General features: G+C 56.6%; 1 protein-coding gene across 2 annotated transcripts in view; it reads right to left on the reverse strand.

Annotated features, from left to right (window-relative positions):
* The window catches only part of MEGF8 (multiple EGF like domains 8), a 42,395-nt gene that overhangs the window by 9,331 nt on the left and 14,161 nt on the right, over positions 1-18,903 (reverse strand). The window contains exons 9-34 of one of the 2 annotated variants that reach the window (XM_055310435.1): positions 18,244-18,398; positions 17,825-17,944; positions 17,316-17,460; positions 17,070-17,233; positions 14,214-14,414; positions 13,609-13,809; positions 12,930-13,166; positions 11,989-12,107; positions 11,768-11,899; positions 11,556-11,669; positions 10,895-11,143; positions 10,205-10,404; positions 9,671-9,881; positions 9,318-9,567; positions 8,693-8,825; positions 7,083-7,330; positions 6,892-7,002; positions 6,623-6,741; positions 6,025-6,232; positions 5,329-5,509; positions 4,672-4,835; positions 3,761-3,905; positions 2,709-2,940; positions 1,458-1,581; positions 1,132-1,345; positions 781-995 (exon numbers count right to left, since the gene is read on the reverse strand). In XM_055310435.1, the coding sequence (XP_055166410.1) occupies positions 781-995; positions 1,132-1,345; positions 1,458-1,581; positions 2,709-2,940; positions 3,761-3,905; positions 4,672-4,835; positions 5,329-5,509; positions 6,025-6,232; positions 6,623-6,741; positions 6,892-7,002; positions 7,083-7,330; positions 8,693-8,825; positions 9,318-9,567; positions 9,671-9,881; positions 10,205-10,404; positions 10,895-11,143; positions 11,556-11,669; positions 11,768-11,899; positions 11,989-12,107; positions 12,930-13,166; positions 13,609-13,809; positions 14,214-14,414; positions 17,070-17,233; positions 17,316-17,460; positions 17,825-17,944; positions 18,244-18,398 (4,592 nt within the window). Of the gene's footprint in view, positions 1-780; positions 996-1,131; positions 1,346-1,448; positions 1,582-2,708; positions 2,941-3,760; positions 3,906-4,671; positions 4,836-5,328; positions 5,510-6,024; positions 6,233-6,622; positions 6,742-6,891; positions 7,003-7,082; positions 7,331-8,692; positions 8,826-9,317; positions 9,568-9,670; positions 9,882-10,204; positions 10,405-10,894; positions 11,144-11,555; positions 11,670-11,767; positions 11,900-11,988; positions 12,108-12,929; positions 13,167-13,608; positions 13,810-14,213; positions 14,415-17,069; positions 17,234-17,315; positions 17,461-17,824; positions 17,945-18,243; positions 18,399-18,903 lie in introns of both variants that reach the window. The other variant, XM_055310434.1, reaches the window with a different exon arrangement.

Raw genomic sequence — 18,903 nt, forward strand, 5'->3', positions numbered from 1 at the left:
TCATCCTAGGAAGAGGCATCTTTGGAACAGATTATATAAGGAAGCTTGAGCTTCAAAGGGCTTGCCTGGAACAGGCCCACAAGGAATCATCTCTCCAACCCACAGCCATAAATAAGGAGTGGGTCTGAACCGCTGTGTTAGAACCGTGTACTCCTACCCATCCCTGGCCACATCTCCCTGGGTCAAGGCTGGATATCTAACTTGTGAGCTGAGCTGAAGTTTCCCCTTAAGAACGTGAGCTAACTGAGGAACACAGAGATGACTGTCTTCTCTGGAATTAGAAAGTCACATAGACCAAAGGCCAAGGGCTGCCGTATGAAGCCCAGTGCCCAGATGATCAAGCCCAGCACAGATGGGGCTGTGCAGAGAGCAGCCGAGATTAGAAACCACAAGGCCCGAGAAGGATGGAGCAGCAATACTTCCTACCCCGATTCCGTACAATAAAAACAGCTTGAGGAGGTTTCTGTTTCCTACAACCAGAAGTTCCAAAAGCAGAGAAAGAGATGAAGGGAAGCGCAGAGGTTTGGGAGAGAGAGCCAAGATGGCATTAGCAGTCACAGGAAGGACTGGGGGAGTGTGAACCCGGCTGTGGAGTCCACAGCAGATGTGACAGGGAGACTCACGAAGCCAGGAAAGAGGTGCCAGTGGGAAAAGGGAGGAAGCAGGAGGACAGAGGAAGCACCACGGTGGGACCAGAGCCAGGGAAATGGAGCAGGAGGCAGGACAGGCGAGCAGGGTCAGGGTAGGGAGGGCCCCCTGGACATCCAGCCTGAGTGGTACCTGCTGGAGGCTGCTGCTCCAGACACAGTGCTGCCAGCCCCCGTCCGCACCCTTGGAGTCCAGGCAGGAGGTGCAGTTGGGTAGGAGGTGACAGGGAGTGGGGCAGGGGAGTGGGGGCGATGATTCCACTGGCATCGGGGACACGTTCAGCAGAGAGTGGCTGAAGCACGTCCAGTCGTAAGTGGGCTGCACTGAGAGAATGCGGCGGGTCTCCCCTGGAGTCAAGGACACAGGAATCAGAGCCTGGTCCAGGCCGTCGGCCCCTCCCCTCCTCCTCCATCCCTTGGGCCCAGGAGTCCAGGCCCCCTGGACCTCTCCAGGAGGGAGGCCTGCGGACTGAGCCAGCCTTACCTGTTCTCTTGAACTGCCTCGTCCACATGCACTTGCCCTCTCTGGTGCACTGCTCACAGTCAGCAGCCCCGCACACAGCCTCCGAGCAGTTCCCGGCCCAAAAGACCTCTCGCTGGTTGATCCGACAGTCGTTCTCCGAGGTACAAGACCCATTCCGCCCGATGCAGGCACCCTCCGGGCAGTTGGTGCACCATTTACAACGGGGGGCCGATGCCTGGTGGGGGAACAGGGGCTCAGCAGGCTCCTCGGAGTCCCTGGAACCCCTCCTGACCCGGCTCTTCCCACCCAATCCCAGCTGAAGTGCCTGAGACACCCACCCCATTCACCTCTCCATCTCCAGGCTGCAGGGTCCGGGGATGGCGGGCCAGGCACTCACTGCAGGTCCGGAGACGTCGACATTCCTCGGGGGATCGAGGCATTGGGGAGCAGGGGGGACCCCCACAGCCCAGCCTGGGAAGGCAAGAGGCCTGGGTCAGCACACCCAGTCAGACCCCATACTACCACCACCTGGCCTCACCCCTTCCTGGTGCCTCCTGGACATCGTCCTGCAGGGCCCCCATGTGCATCCCAGGCCAGTCTCAGCCCAGGCCTCCCGAGGTTGCTTCTCTCCCACCCCACTCAGCAACGATTTCATATCTCCCCTGCCACTCCCACAAGACACTGGACACTATCCCCCACTCTCCACCCCTGCAGCCTCTTGCCCAGTTCAGGCCTCTTCCTCTTACTGCAGCCTCCTCCTCCTCAGCCTCCTCCCAGGTCTCTACCCACAGTCTCCCCTCACTACTGGCTCCTTCCCAACAGCCCCAGGGCTTTCTGCCGAGGCCTGGCCCTGATCGCCCCCGCTCAAATCTTCCCTGGCTCCCCATCACCCACACTGGAGGTACATAATCCCTTACCCAAAATCTTTGAAGGCACACGTTTCAGAACTTTCCAGATTTTAGAAAAGCAGTGGGTGTATACACTGTTACATAACACTCCTAGTGAAGTGCGGGGGAGCACCCCATAAATCAAACCCTTTAATAATTCGGGAGCAAACATAGTGACACATTTAATGGGATTAGCCAAGCCCATTAGTAGCCTCATACTGGTTCAGGATAATTCTGTAGCCCAAAGAGTGTGCTGAATCTAAGACAGCCCTATCATCTTTCTGAGATGTCTGGCTTCCCAAACAACAGAAGCCCAGCACCACAGCCAGGCACTGGAAGCCCTTGCTGAGCTATCCCCACCCACAACTCTAGTCTCATTTCCCCCCAGTACAGATGGTCTTCTAAAATACACCAGGCACAGCCCCACTTCTGAACCTTTGCTGGTCTAAACTCTTGTGGTCATTCAGGAGTCTGTTCAGAGCCAGCTCCTCCAGGAAACATTCTTGGATGACAACCCAGCCCACAGGCAGGGCTACTCAGGGGTCCCCCAGCCTGACCCTGCCTGTGAGGCAGCTGACCATTTTCCCATGGGAGCTGGTATCCTCCTGATGGTACCCTCCTGAGGCCTCCCCGCAAGCCTGGCCTAGCACAGAACCCCCTTCAGAGGGCACCAGACTGCCCACCCATGTGCTGATCAGTCACGATGGTTACCTATGAGCCTGGTCTCCGGACAAGCAGGCCCCATGGCACCAAGTACAGGTCCCAGACTGGTTACAGGCTTCGGGTGAGGGCAGCAGGCGGCAGGGGTCAGGGGGTAGGGTCAGGGCCAGCAGGCGGCCCAGGGCTACTCCCCCAAAGCCCCCTGAGAGGTACAGGCGGCCCCCTACTGCCGCCACTGCATGGGCCACAGACTCCTCCATCGGGGGCCCCACAGAGGCTGGGCCTGGGGAAAGACAGAGCATTCAGAGACTCAGGGAAGAGTGCCCCCACAAAGATGCCAGTCAGAGAGGGATATTGGGTGGAGTGACATGCTAAGGACAGTAGACACAGAACAGACAGAGCAGAGACAGAAGGCCAGAAAGGGCAAGAAAATTGGAATGGAAAGCAAGACCAAAGAGGGGAGACACAAACAGAAAAAGGAAGCAGAAAAAATGGGATAAGGATGAAGACACAAGCTTCTAAAACAAGACATAGGTTGGTGGCTGCACAACATGAAAGCATGAGGTGCCACTGCATCGTTCATTTCACAAGGGTTCATTTTCTAATGTGAATTTCGCCTAGTTTTTTAAACCCTCCAGGAAAAAAAGGCGGGGCACAGGAGGAGAGAGAGAAAGGCACAGAGTAGCCAGCAAGATAGATTCTGGGCAAAAGGGAATTAGAGACAGAGGGTCAGAGAGAGAAGCAAAAAGAAAAGGAGGCAGGCCCAGAGCATAGGCAGTCACCTGCACCAGTAAGCGAAACAGACACTGTACAGGCCCCTTTCCAGCCTCTGAACAGCAGACTGGAAAAGAAACAGCCCCACGTTAACAGTGCTGTCTCTAGAGAGCGGGATCATGGGGGATATTTTTCTTTCTCATTTCACCAATTACATGCAATGAATATTATTACTTTTATAATCAAAACAAAAGATACACTTTCTAAGAAAAGAAAAAGAAGGCAGGCATCTCGGCGGGTGTTTAGGTAACAGAGGGGAAAGCAGCTTTGCCGTGGGTGATGAGTGAGTGTCCCAGGACAGGGGCTCCCAAGGGGAGCACTGGACTTACGGGTGAGGTCGGGCAGGAGCCAGGCATTGCAGTTGACTTGGTAGAGTAGAACATCACTGCTGAACTCATCAGGGTCCGAGCGCCCCCCAAGGACCACCATGGTGTCCCCTAGCAGGGCTGAGGCGTGGAAAAGCCGGGGCCGGGGCTGTTGAGGAGACACCGCAGGATGGCCGGTCAGAGTCCACACTCCTCTGCTCACCTCTCAGCCCACCTGCCACCCTGACCCCTCCCACACCTCAGTCACCACCAGCCCACCCAAACCTAACCTCCCTCAAATCTCAGCTCCTTCCTCCGGGAAACCTCCTTCATTCTTCAGAGCAGTCCCCAGGGCCATCTCCCTTCCCTGGACTCCCAGAACCCCCATGCCCTGTGCTGTTCCCCAGGAAGCTGGCCCAGGCTGCTTGCGCTGAATCCTGCAATTCTCGTGTGACCTTGCCAGCTGGACTGGGGGCACCCTGGGGGTGAAGCTCGGGCCTCCCTTATAGTCCAGTCCCCAAAAGGACTTGGAAAGATGTTTGCAGATGGAAAATCAATGGTCTCTACCCAGCACATCCAGAGTCCAGACTCCCACCCACTATCTACCTCCTTTGGCCTTGAAGGCGGAGGCACAATGAGGCTCAGTCCCAGCCCAGAAGGGGAGGCTGGGGAGTGGAGGGACCTGTCAGGGCCACCCCCAGAGTGGGGCAGAGCTGGGGCCAAACCAGGCCTCTGACCTCCTGCTCTAGGATTCTTCCCTCCAAGTGCGTAGTGCAAGAAGGGGAGACGTGCGGGGTGCCACAGTTCAGTCGAGGGGACTAGGAAGGAGGGGAGTAGGAATCCAGGGTTGAGCTAGTCCCTGGGGTGCTGGGAAAAGGGGGGCCCTTGCCTTCCTGCCCCCCCCGTGTCTGTCTGTGTACACCTCTCTTCCTGACCTTTGCCCCCTGGGAAGGGGCCAGCAGGCTCCAGGTGCGGTCAGGACAGTGCAAGGAGTAGAGCTCAGGGGACGGGGCTGCCAACTCTACATGGAAGCGGAAACCCCCAAACACGTAGAGGGAGTCCGTGGCCTCGTGGTACACTGCAGAATGACCGTAGAGACCTGGGGGGGAAGGAGTGAGCAGAGATGGGGGAAGGGCTGCTGATTAGGAACGATCTCCCACCTTCCTGGCCTCCCCTTCCTGGGGCCACACCACCTAGGAACTCTCCTCAACCCCTCCTTCCTGCTACGGCTCGAAAGGACAACCACGAGAGACTCTGGGCAAGGGAAGAGAGGGAGACGGGGTGACCTGAGTGTCCTGGGTCGGGGGAGGGACAGTGAGCAAAGAATGGAGAAGGAAAATACCTGAGGGACAGGGATCTAGGACCCACCCGGGAGAGGAACACGGTGACCCCCTGACACTGGGCTGGAGATGGGCAGCCTATCCTGGGCTAGAGAGAGAAAGGCTGACCTTTTCAAGAGCTGCTCTGAGGATCTGGGTGGGCATGGGGGGAAGACAGGGGCCTCAGGGGCAGTGACAACAGGGTATGGCAGTGGACAGAGAACCTACACAGAGCCCCAGCTGGCGAGGTGCCCGCCCTGTGCCCAGCCCTACCCGTGGGAGGTGTCCCACTCTGGGCTCCGGACACCCAGGTGCCAGTCATCAGCTGGTACTCGAAGAGCTGCTGGTTGAAGCCACTTTCAGGGGAGTAACCGCCCACCAGGAGCAGAGACAGGCCTCGGCGGGATGTAAGGGTGTGACCAGCAACCGCTGGAAGCTCCACAGTCTGAGGAACCTGGGGGACAGAGGGCAGAAGTCACCAGGGAGCTGGTGAGGGGTGATTTTACGGGCAGAAGCAAGCCTCAGAACTCGACACTCCCCTCGAGCCCGTAAGGAGGTAGTGAGCTGCCCAAAGCTGGTCGGATCCTAAGCTACCAACCGGCCATGGTCCCAGCAGGCGTGCGGTGGGGCCCCCTGCTATTTCCACTCACTCACTGTCACTGATGCAGGTCAGGACAGCCTGCTGTTCCTCTGGGAAGCCCTCTTCTCATTCTGGCTGCATGGGGCTGATCGTACCCACCCCACAGTGGGCCACAGCCCGGCCCGGCGGACAAGAGTATCCCACCCACTTGGCCACAGGCTGGCTTGGGAATATGACGTGACCCAGGATGGCCAGTGAGATTCAACTCTCGGACTCGTGCTGGAGCCCTGGGGAGAAGCTGCATCCTCTCGGGGGTAGGATGGGCAGGAGCTGCTCTGGCCATCCCTGCTAGAGATGGATCATGGGGGCTGGGAGAAGAGGGGACTCACCTTCTCCTGCCGCCACTGCAGGGTGGTGAGGTTGAGGATCCAGAAGTCGCGAGCAACACCCCCAGCTGTGAGTCCCCCCAGAAGGTACATGGCACCACGGCCAGAGGACACATAGGCAGCTGCGTGGAAGGAGCGGGGTGAGGGGCCCGGGCCCCCATCCTCAGCTCCCGCCAGCATCTGTGTCCAGCGTCGCTCACTCACTGAATACCTGGCACCATGGAGCAAAAAAGAAGTCTTGCTATAGTTATCCCAGCATCACCTGGGATGACCCTGCAATAAGTATCCTAGCATCACCTGGGATGATCCCTCACACACACAGATATCCCAAAATCCCTAGGGTGACCCTCCTATGACAACCATCTTACCATCCCCGCCTCCCCCATGTAGCACCACCCAAATAAGTATCCCAGACCCCGAGGTGAGCCTCCTGTGACAAGTGTCCCAGCATCTTTTGGGGTGTCCTTCACCTGCAGAGGTTTTTTTACATCAGGTTTGGTTTTGTTTTCACCCCTAAGGGACTCTTATGACACACATCTCAGCATCTCCTGAGGTGACCTTCTCTCATTCACACATCCCACCTCCTGGAGGCAGTCCTCACCTGTACAGGTTTCCTAGCAGTCCCTGGGGGAGGCCTAGGCCCCCAAACATCCACAAGGTGGCATCAGGTCCCTCCACCATGGTGTGCCCGAGGCGGTGTAGGAATCGGCTGGCAGTGTCCTGGGGGTGGAGGTGGGACATGTGGGGTCAGGCGAAAGTCATTATAAAGTGGGTGTAGGGTCGGAGGGGTGGTCCCAGAAATGGTGCAGGGAGAATGATCCAGAGGCAGGCTGTGTGGCCCCTCCTTGGAGAGTGGCATCCACAACTCACAGCTGAGAGGCGGCTGTCCATGAGGGTCTCCCAGACCAGCTGCCCGCCATCCAGCTTCGTGGCACAGTCAGGGCCCCCGAAGCCCTCGGCACAGATGCACACACCTAGGCTCTGGGGAACAGTGGAAGGAGGCTCAGAGGGAGCCCAGATCTCTACCCGGGTCCCACTCAGCTTGCCTGTCCTCCACATACCTGGTTACAAGTCCCCGCCCCACTGTGGGCGTTGCAGTTCTCAGGACACAGAGCCATGCGGCAGTGGGGGCCAGCCCAGCCCTGGGGACATCGGCAGAGTCCAGCGCCTGTGGCTCCATCCTGGGGGATGCACTCCTGGGGGACAGGGCAGCTCCCGGGGCCCCCCGACCCGCAGCGGGCGGAGCCCACTGAAGCGTTGAACCCCCACGATGAGGAGCCATTGGCCTCCCAGTGGAGCACGAGCAGTCCTGTTGGGGGAGAGGCCAAAGGCTTGTGGCAGGGCCAGGTTCCAGGGCATTGCTCTACCCCAGGTTCTCAGTGTCACTGGCCAGGACAGCAAGGCCCTCCTCATCATTTATAATCACTGCCACACTTAGCTGTCATCCTGCACCCTGCACACCCTCTCCCTCATCCAACCCATCAAATTCCCATTCCAATCCCATCACTGGCAAGCTCTAAACCCTCCACAGCTCCCTGCAGCTCTGACATAAAACCCAGTCTCCTTACAAAATAGATTACTGGTGGGGGAAGGGAGCAGGAATTAGTTATATGCTATGCAAATAGTGCCTCAATAAAATTATGTCCAAAGCAGGTGGGCAGCTGTAGGCTCTCTGACCTTAAGGCCTCCCTGTGTCCCAGCCCTAAGCACTCCAGCACCGCAAGCCCCCTTCTGGCCTCTTAGGGCCTGGGCACCTGCTCCTCTGGCCTGGAGAGGTCGCCCTCCTCCCTCGCCCTTTCCTGTGCCTCAAGTGAAATATCGCCTCGCAAAGAAACCCTCCCCAACTCCCCAGACAGGCCAGGTGCCTGCTCCTTCCCACATCCTCTCCTCCCTTAGCAAAGGTGCCACTCTCCTGACTCTAACTGGTTAAGTGCTGTTTGTCACCCCCTGCACCCCCTCCCACTGTCAGTCCACAAAGGCCTGTGTCCCTCGTTCATTCCTGTATCCTCAGCATCCAGCTCAGGTGCAGCTTGGTACACATTTGCTGAATGAAATAAAATCGACGGCCCCTGGGGTCAAGTTGCTCCTTGCAGAGGGGGTTTGGGGCTTCAAGCGATCCCCAGCAGGCCCACGACCACTCCGCCCTCTCTCTCCCAGCCTCGGAGATCTCTCTGATCTATGATGTGAAGAGAAGTGTTTCCAGGCTCAGGCCCAAAATGCCCCAGGTAACAAATTATTTTTAGCACAACTCCATCAGCCTGAGCTGGTTTCCCAAACTCCCAGCATTGCTGATGTAACGGGCCTGGTGATTCTTGTTTGTGGGGTGTCCTGTATGCTGTGGAATGTAGAGTGGCATCCCTGGCCTCCCCACTCATGATGATCAGAGTGTCTCTAAGATGTAGCCAAAGGGCCCAAGGGGCAAAATCACCCCTGGCTGAGAACCACCAGGCTGAGGAGATAGGCAAGGGGCCTTCACACCAGCCACATTCTGTGTCCCCCAAAGACTTGTCCCCAGCCAGGGCAATCCTCTCTACTAGAGAAACGGAGGCCTAGATGTGGCAAGTCAGGGGCAGAGTCGGGCTGGGTCTCGAGCCCACCTCGGGGGACAGCATACAAGAGGGCAAGGATTACACAGCCTAGGACAGGCTCCCACTTTCCCCAGTCCCCATACCAGACAGGGCCTGCACTGTGAGGGGCCTGTCCCGCCGCTGGCCACAGAAGGCAGCAATGAGGCTCCGGTCTGACTGGACGACACCAGTGTCCAGGAAGCGCGGGAATCCATCAAAGGCCAGGACGTAGCTCAGCTAAAGGTGGAGGATGCAGAGTGAAGAATCAGGGGACAGGAAGGGTGAGAAAGAGGGACACCTGGGGTCTGGGAGGAGGAGGAACTCAAGAGGAGAGGGCAATCTGAGACCAGGAAGCAGGCTGCTTGACACTTCTGGGCAGACTGTCAAACAGTGGCGTGGAGGCCACCGTCCCCCTCCTGTGTTCACAGCAGACATGGTTAATCAATCAGGCACTCTCACATGGAGCCTCTTTCTCAATACATAGCTCCTGGTGGCCACTACCTACTGGTGGGAGTTGGCACACAAAGTACAAATATTAACCATGCCCAGACTGGGGAGTGGGGACTCCGGAGATGGGAGGTGGTCTGGGGAACCGAAGGTCTGCGGTCTGAGGAAGAGAGCTTTGGATTTGGAGAATAAAGAAACAGGGATGTGGGATTAGGATCTGCCTGCAGATTCAGACTGGGTGGGGGAGACATGGGCCTGAACTCTGGAGCCCTCGGGACTCACCGTGCAGGGGGTGCTGCTGTCAGGGGAGAAGGTGAGGGTGAGTGGGGGACAGAGGGTCCCAGGGGCACAGGGCTGTAGCACCTCGGTGGCCGAGACAACCCACACACAATAGGACAAGCCTGGCCCGGCTCTTGCTGCCCCGCCACCTGGAGGCAGCAGCCCCCCAACCCGGCGTGAACCCAGGGCCACTGAGGACACGTTGGTGAGGAGGGCACGACCTCCACACTCCCGGAAACAGGAGCCACCAGCCCTGGGGAGATGGAGGAGAGAGAGCAAGAACGTCAGACCATTCCCACCCCATCCCATCATGTCCCTAACCCCACCCTGGCCCACCTGGCTGACCCCTGGCTCACCGGGGGTCCCCATAGTAGCCGGGGGAGCAGAACTGGCAGTGGGCACCTTCAGTATGGTCCTGGCAGAAGCAGAGCCCGCTGAGGTTGTCACAGTGGCCACGGCGAGGGTCCCCGTGCCCGTTGCACTGGCAGGGCCGGCAGCCACCCGAACCTGTGGCGTTGCCAAAGCTGCCAGGCCGGCACCGTTCGCAGTGCTCCCCCCACGTCCAGTCTGTGGAGGCCCCACAGGCAGGACGTAGAGTCAGGGCAGGGCAGGAGCCCGGAACACTCAGCTGATCCCTGACCCCCCATGGCTGCTCCAGAGGAAGATAACTGGGGCCAGATTGGGGAGGAATTGCAAGCCCCAAGAGGGGAGCCTGAGGCCCCATCCAAGAGATGGCTGGCACTGAAACCGTTTGGGGTCAGGAGCAGGCAATGGGGCAGGGGGGCCCAGAGCTGGGTGAGGGGACCCAGAAGCCCAGGCAGAGAAAGGAAACCGGAGCCTGGGGAGGGTCCCTGAGGCCAGCCCCGGGAGTTGAGGATGAGGCCGCTCACCCTGGCACTCATCACAGAAGCCAGGTCCCCGCTTGTGACAGTGGCTGTGGAAGTTGCAGCCGCAGTCCCGGGAGCAGCGGGGCGCAGGGGGTCCCGGGGCAGGCGTGGGTGGGGGCAGGTCGGACGTCCAGCCCAGGTCACACACACAAGTGAAGTCGGGGGGACCGCTGCACACACCATGGCCACAGTCTTCCAGGCACCTGAAGGTGTGGCGGGGGTGGGGATGGGCTGGGCGGGCTGGAGCCCCCAAGGCACACCTCCCTCTTGTCCCTTTCCACCCCATCCTCTCCCTAGCAACGCCATCACAGGGTATTGCCTATTCCTCTGCCCCACCCAAGGACTCTGTGGGCGGCCCTGTCTCCAAGGTAACCCCACCACACGTGGTAACTCCTGTCTCTATAGTAACCACATATCACCACTGGTGATCTGCTCTGTGAAAACCCCTTTCAACTTGGTCCTCCTCCATCTCCATGGCAACGCTGAAGACTATGGCCCGCAGTCCGTGGGTGACCTGTCCCCACACTAACTAGTGTTACACCAGGGGACCCTGTCACTCTAATGAGGACCTACCCTGCAAAGTAAAAACCCCAGGCTCACCAGAGATGCTGGTTCCCTGGGAGGCACCCCTCCCTCCATCTCCATAGGCCCAGCTCTGGGGCGACATCTCCATGGAAACCCATACCCACTCACGTGCGGTTGCAGTACGTGATGCCATCGCCCTGGTAGCCCCGCTGGCAGTGACACTCATAGCTGAGGGGTGTGTTCAGGCAAGTGGCCCGCAGGTGGCACCGCGCCAGACCCAGGCGACACTCATCCACATCCGGGCAGCGGGCATATGCCCAGCGGGCAGGAAGGGCCACCGACAGCCCCAGGCCCTCTCCCACCCATAGGGAGCAGTTGCCTCCCCCCAGCGGCCCTGAGAAGTCCCCCTGGAGGCACCTGGGAGGCACAGGAGATGGGAGGTTTGGAAGGGGGAGATGATAAAGGAACAAGAGACACAGCCAGGGAGAGAAGGGCCAATGGGAAGGAAAAAAATGGAAATATGAATATGGAGAGAAAGACACGAGGAGAAATGAAAGAGACAGATGCCCAGATAAGTCAGACAGGCAAGATTTTAAGAGGCAAACAAGAGAATGAGACAGGGAAACAAAGAAAGGAAGAGAGAAGGAAAGACAGAAACAGAAGGACAAGATGGGAAGACCAGAAGAAACCAGTCACAGAGACAGGGAAAGAGTAGGGATGGAGAAGGGGAGGAGAAACAAAGAGACCATGGTCATTAGAATCAGGGCAGGAGGAGAGCCGCACACCCTGCCCGCCCTCCACCCTCCACCCTCCGGCCACCCAGCCTCACCGTCCCAGGGTGGGGTTGTCCTCATTGCCACACCAGCCGCACTCATGGCTCTGCAGACACTCGTGGCAGGTCAGGAAGCGGTCACAGCTCCGGCATCGAGGTTCGGAGTGCACGCTGTAGGGCAACAGGTGTGGGTAGGCGTGTCTAAGCCCTCTCCCCCCTCCCACACCCTCCTCTTCTCTGTGAGCCCTGCCACCCTGCCCAGACTGCACCTGTCGTCCCAGCCTCGGCAGCCCCCATGCGGGTACCGGGCCAGGTAGGCGGCAAACAGGAAGCAGGTGTGGGTGGACTGACACCAGGCACACTGGCTGGAGTTGGCCAGGCAGTCATCACAGGTCAGGCGCCTGGGGATGGGGAGCAGGGGCAGCGTCAAACCGTGTACCAGCCCCCACAAACCCCCTACCTACCCTCTCTCTGGGCCCAGGCGGCTCACTGGCTACAGAGCGGGGGACATTCCTCAGGGCTCTTCAGGGCACCCCGACTCCGGCCCCGCCGGCTGCATGCAGCATCCCCTTTGCGGTTGGTGCTCTGATGCCACTCGCAGAAGGGGTCCTGGGGAATTAAAGATGTAAAAGCCCAGTTAAGTCATTTACCTTGGGCTCCCAGCAACAGTCCCATCACCAGCTCAAACCCACAGACACCCTCTTCCAGCTCTCCTCCCCTCCCCAGCTTTCCCCAGGCTTTCCCCTTCCTGGAGGGCATTCACAGGACCCATCTTCCTAGGACCCACTCCCCTTTGGGGGCAAAAGAACACGTATGTGTGGTCTAGTTGGGGCTAATCCATCCTTAAGATCCAGACGTGGGCCAGGAGGGCCACATTCCCTCCTCTTCTAGCCTCACAGATGGGTCTGAGAGTCGGCACAAGACCCAAACAGAGCCAATGAAATGTGCTTCTAAGACTTCAGTTGAACTGGGGGGTGAAAGTGGGGTGGGGACAGAAAGGTACTCTCTTCCACTTGGGACTCGGGGCTGAGCAAGGGGGTGAATATCTGGAGCCCTTGTGGCTCCCTTGCCACTCCCAAGGAATAATTCTCCAAGGAATGGAGACGTGGGTGTCTGACTACATGGTGTGTAACAAAGGCCTAAAGACCTACTCCTGGGCTCTGGTGCCCCAGCCTATAAATGTCCCTCCAGTAAAGAGGTGCTAAATTGCGTTTTCTGGCCCTTACAACAGGGACGGTCTTGACTGCCGGGAGCCTACTCTCTAGCCTCTCTCACCTCCAGAGCAAGGACGACGGCCCCATCTCTCTCTCCCCACTGCACCCAGGAGACCTCTCAGATGACCCTGCCAACTCCAGGGGGCCCTCCCCCTCCCCAGTTGCCTGATTCAGCTGCCTTGATCTTGAGACCTCCCCTCCGTGGCTTGGCAGGTACCTGAGTGCAGGCGTGACAGTCACGATGTTCCTCACAGAGAGGGCAGAGGGCAGGCACCAGCACCAGCAGGGACCCACCGGCCCCGTCATCCCCGCAGTGGGCCCCGCTCTGGCGCAGGTGGCAGGTGGCGCTGGTCAGGCACCAGCCGCAGCCCTGGTCCGCCAAGCAGCCCAGGCAGGAGGAGTAGGAGGAACAGGCTGAAGAGCGGTAGGGCTCCAGGAAGAAGAAGGAGATCTCCTGGGGGAAGGGCTCACATGAGGGGCTGGGATCCACACTCCCCAGTCCCAGGGCAGGAGTTGAGGTTAGGGGTAGGGGTTGGGCTTTAGAGCTAAAGACTTAAGTGTTTGGAGACAAAGTTGAGAACTCAATCATGTAGAAATTCAGGATTTGGGATGAGCAGACAAAGGGGGATCAGGGTTTGAGAGAATCTAGAGATTAGAGAGCCAAGTACGGAGGCAGCAGTCAGGGCCAGTGGGGTAGAGCAGGAGGAGTCAGATGTGGGTCGAGGTCAGAAGTGAGATCAGGTCAGAGTCTGGGGGTCAGAGGTTGGGGTCTGGAGGGCTCAAGGAGACTCAAAGTTCAAGAGTCAGAGAGTGGGAGGTCAGGTCAAGAGAGTCAGACTTTGCAGTCTGGGGTTCAGGTAGTTCAGGGGATCTGAGGCTGGGGCCTGGGTACTCACGCTGCCACCTGGCACGCCAGTCCGGTCCCACAGCAGGGTAAGTTCGCTATGCCCAGGGCCTGCCGAGCCATTGAGCTGGCCCCGGATCTCCACCGCGTACTTGTGGCCCCGGCCAGGCAGAGGGAAGAGGCGAGCAGACCCCGGGCGCTGTAGCCGCCTCGTCTCCTTCTCCTGCTGAGCCACCCAGCGCCCCACCTCCTCCTGCATAGGGGTGAGGGATAGACAGGGGCCTCAAAACGTTCCAGCTGCCCCAACCCCTGAAATGCCAAAGAGCCTCAACCCCACCTAACACTCACTTCCATCCTGGGAAGAGGAAGAGGGCCTCAGAGTTCCTTGGACCCCAAAAACCTCCGAGAACCCTCAACCCCCCCAACACTTCCACCCACCTCCTCCTTGGGGGAAGTCTGACTCAGTAACTTAGGCTTTCCCCATCTTCTTCAAAATTCCCCATCACACAATTCCTTTCATAACTGAAAACCCCAGGGTCCTCCCTCCACTGAGGATATATCCCACGTCTCTGATTTCTCCCAGGTCCTACCCTGCACCACACACCACAGTCCCTGTATTCATAACTAACAGCCCCTTGAATGTTCAGGCACCCTCACCATGTTTTCCGTATCAGGGCCCCGGGCCATCCGGGCCAGGACATGTAGACGCTGGGCCCGGGCCCACACAGCTACATCCTCAGCCCCCGGCCCCCCAGGCCCTCCCGGCAGCAGTGGGTGGATGAAGCCACGGTAGACCAGGGATACGTCGGTCTCTGGGCTGGGCGTCAGAGTGATGGTCGTACTGCGGACAATCAGGACCTGCACCAACCGGGAGGGAGGGGATCCATGAGTGTCTCTCCACATGGCCCCACGGTGTCCACACCCCTCAGGTGAACATCAAAGCCCAAAAAGATCAGGCACCCCAACCTCCTTCCCTCTTTCATCAAACAAAAGACAGAGGCCAGGGGCCCTCTGAGTTAGGACTCCAACTTCAACAATAGACAGCAGGGTCCTGACCCCCGCTCATCACCTCTCTCATGAAACTCCGGGACCCCAGACCTCTCAGGAGCTTCTTCTCCGACATTCCACCTTTCCACTAAACCCCTTGAGAGTCCATGCTTTTTAAAAAGTCTCTTAACTACAGGGTTTGGAGAACTTCCAAGTTAGTGGACACATCGGTGCGCCAGCAGATGGTCACACCCCAGCTCTATGGGGACAGAGCTCCTTTGCTCATGGCCCTTCTGGACCTCACCCTATGTAACTAACATGTTCTCTGTTATATAATAAACAAGTACATGAGTTAAAAAAAAAAAGAGTCCAGATCCAACATTCAAAATGACAGATACACTACATGATTAGCATGCATTTTGTAATTGCAAAAGAATGGAATAACCCCAGTAATTGTCAATGGGAGACTATTTATTTAAAGTATAGCACTTCAGGCCTAGAATCTAAATGAAATATTACAAAGCTATAGAAGAAAAGAAAAAAGAGGGTGTTTCCTAAGTTCTAAAAAGCTTGCTAGCATACATTTTTTTTTTAAGATTTTATTTATTTATTCAAAGACAAAGAGATTGAGAGAGAGGCAGAGACACAGGCAGAGGGCTCCACGCAGAGAGCCTGATATGGGACTCGATCCTGGGTTTCCAGGATCATGCCCTGGGCCGAAGGCGGGGCTAAACCGCTGAGCCACCCGGGCTGCCCACTTGCCAGGATACGTTAAGAAATAAAAGGAATGGTGCCTGGGTGTCTCAGTTGGTTGGGCGTCTGCCTTCAGCTCGGGTCATGATTCCAAGATACTGGGACGGAGCCCTACATCAGGCTAGGCTCCCTGCTCAGCAAAGAATCTGCTTCTCTATCTCCCTCTCCTTGTCCCTCCCCCTACTTATGCTATCTTGCAAATAAATAAAATCTGTAAAATAGAGAGAGAGAAAGAGAAAAGGAAGTGGCAATATAGTGTGGCTAGAATATTACTTTTTGTGCAAGAAAGAAAAATAATTAAATGTCACATTTACACATATTTGAATAGGTAGACCCTGCAAGGGTATAAAAGAAATCCAAATAGATCTTCTAGGGAAAGTCAGGGTGGGTTGAGTTGAGGAGATGCTGGGGACAGCTTCCCACACTGAAGGCAGGGAGTGGAATAGATGGGAGAGATTTTTCACTCCACAACTTTTTACATTATTACAGCTTTTGAACCATACAACTATATTACCTCTTTTAAAAATCAATAAGGAGGGGCACCTGGGCGGCTCAGTTAAGCAGGTCAGCTCAGGTCATTATCTCAGGGTCTAAGATTGAGCCCCATGTGAGACTCCACGCTGACCATGGAGCCTGCTTAATATTCTCTCTCTCTCCCTCTCCCTCTCCACCTCTCCCGCTCTCTCTTAAAAAAAAAAAAAATTTAACAAGAAGCCACTGTGGAAAAGTTTGGTGATTCCTCAAAAAGCTAAATATTGAATCACCACATGACCTAACAATTCTGCTCCTAGATACGTAACCCCCCCAAAAAAATAGGTGTTTGTTGCAATATATACAAATTTCAAATCACCTTCTATGCTTGAAACAGAATATTGTATGTCTCTCTCAATTTAAAAAAAAAAGAAAAGTATTGTTAAAAAGAAAAAAACGTATTCCAAAAAAAAAAAAGAAAGAAAGAACATACGTACTCAAACAGTGGCTTACACATGAACATTCATAGTAGCACTAGATACCCTGAATGTTCACCAGCTGATGAATGGATGTGGCATACAAGAGAATATTACTCAGCCATAAAAAGGAATGAAGTTCTAAGGCAAGCTACAATGTGGCTAGACCTTGAAAACATTACTCTAAGTGAAAGAAGCCATGTGCCAAAGACAACATACATGATTCCATTTATATGACATATCCAGAGTTGGCAAATCCAGTTAGTGGATTGCCAACCACTAACCACTAAACAGTTAGTGGTTGCCAGGGCTGGGGCAGGGGTGGGGTAATGGAGAGGGATTACTTAATGGATCTGGACTTTTCTTTGTGGGGTAACAAAAATGTTCTGGAACTAGAGAGTGACAGTGGTGTAACATCACGAATGCACTTGTATCACTAATGGTAAATTTTATGTAATATGTGTTTCAGCACAATTTTAAAAAATCTTTTGAGGTCAGTGCAAAAAATCAGACCCTTGGGACGCCTGGCTGGCTCAGCGGTTGAGCATCTGCCTTCAGCTCAGGGTGTGATCCTGGTCCAGGGACTGAGTCCTGCATCGGACTCCCTGCAAGGAGCCTGCCTCTCCCTCTGTTTATCTCTCTGCCTCTGTGTGTCGCTCATGAATAAATAAATAAATAAATAAAATCTTTTAAAAAAAATTAGACCCTTGAAAGTAAAGACTTATTGGGCAAACATAAGAGTTGGTACAGATCCATTTGAAAAATGAAAACTCTAGGACCAGACCCTTCAACACTCCACACCGGGCCCCACCCCCTGGCCCCCCACCTTGTCAGGCTGCGAGGCATTGGGCGGCTGCTGGAACGTGAGCAGGTGCAGGCCAGGCAGGAAGCTCTGGGTGACACAGGCCTCCAGGGATGTGACAAATACGGGGGCAGGCCCCCACCAGCCCACAGTGCCTGAGATCTGCTCCCCTCGGCAGCGGGCCTGCTCTGTGAGGATAGGAGGGTGGGGGAATGGAGGTCACTATGGGGTGCTGCACCGCCCCCTCCCACACTGCCCCTGCACACTCACCAGGCCGAGGGAGGCAGCTCTCATTATGCACACACCAGCCCAGGGCCCCAGGCCCCCGGGGAGGAGCTGTGGGGCTGCTGAAGGCCAGGCAGGCCTGGCAGTCACCCAGAAGGCGGCCCAGGCCCAGGCAGCTGGCAGCTGGACACTGCGGGGAGGGGAGGGGACAGGGGTTACTGTCCACAGGGTAGTATGGGACCCGAGAAGTACTGTAGATTCAGGAGTCTTGGGGTAGAAAGCATCAGGAAATTGCAGAAAGGAATTGAAAACCAGTTAGAATGAGGAAGATCAAGAGGGCAGGAGCTGGGGGATCTGGGGACAGGATCATAAGTTCAAAAGGATCAGGAGAGGTCAGAGGCTCAGGGGACAGCAGTCAGGAATGCCAATCTTAGGTGTGACACCAAATCTCCCAAGTGGAAGAAAGTCCTTCTCTACTAGGTTTCGACAGAGGGAGACACTAAGGGTCGTCGGGTCTCTATGCTAGGAGACTCAGCACTGTGACAGTCACTCACCGCCCCAGAGGGAGTCCCAGGAGGTGGTGCAGCTTGGCAGGCTCCCTGACACCAACTGCATTCAGGATCTCGGGAGCAGACACTGTGGTCCGTGTACATGGAGCAGTAGTCTAAGTGGTACTGCAGAGAGATGGGGGGGAAGAGGGGTCTCCTCAGACCTGGAGCCTGTTCCCTCATGCCCCTGCACTCTGATTACCCTCACCTGCTCGGCACCTTGGACCCCTCTCTATCCACTCTGCCCTCAGCCCCAGGGACCTCCACTCCTCCCCCCGCTTGGGCCTGGGAACCAACCTTCCTCTCCTAGGGACTTGGGACCCCCAAGTCCTTCTCCCAGGGACCCACCCCACCTTTCTCCCTCCTCCCTGGGGACCATGCTATCTCCTCCCCAGCCACCCTCTCCCTATCACCCCCGTGCTCACGTCCGGGGCAGGCGCCTGGAACACAAAGGGAGGCACCTTGTAGGCCATCAAGTCCCCACGGGGCCGGCCACTGTACCCCCCAGCCACCAGCAGGACGCTGCCACCTAGCACAGCCGCCACATGTGAGTATCGACCACTGGGAGGTGCTGCTCGGCCTAGGAGAATACAGGACACCCCCCCCCCAACCAAGGACATGAGATTCCAACCAATCTCCCCTCCAACACTTTCGGCTCCCTTGCCTGGAGGACTACGGACTCTCCTATGCCTCAGTCCAGCCTCTCACCTCCTGCTTTACTTCAATGTGTCCAAGGAAACCACCCTAGCTCCCCTGGCCCTGGCCCTGCCAGAGTTCCCACAGCCACAGCCCAGACCACCTTTAGGACAGAGCATGATCTTTGGGGTCAGAAAAACTTGGCTTCAATTCCCCGGTCTACCACTTACTTGGATTCATTGTATTTATTTCACTTTTTTAATTAAAAAAAGAATTTCTGCGACACCTGGATGGCTCAGCGGTTGAGCGTCTTCGGCCCAGGGCGTGATCCTGGAGACCCAGGATCGAGTCCCGCATTGGGCTCCCTGCCTGGAGCCCGCTCCTCCCTCTGCCTATGTCTCTGCCTCTCTCTCTATGTCTCTCATGAACAAACAAATAAATAAAATTAA

The sequence above is a fragment of the Nyctereutes procyonoides genome, unplaced genomic scaffold, assembly GCF_905146905.1.
Source record: "Nyctereutes procyonoides isolate TBG_1078 unplaced genomic scaffold, NYPRO_anot_genome, whole genome shotgun sequence".
NCBI classification, from domain to species: domain Eukaryota; kingdom Metazoa; phylum Chordata; class Mammalia; order Carnivora; family Canidae; genus Nyctereutes; species Nyctereutes procyonoides.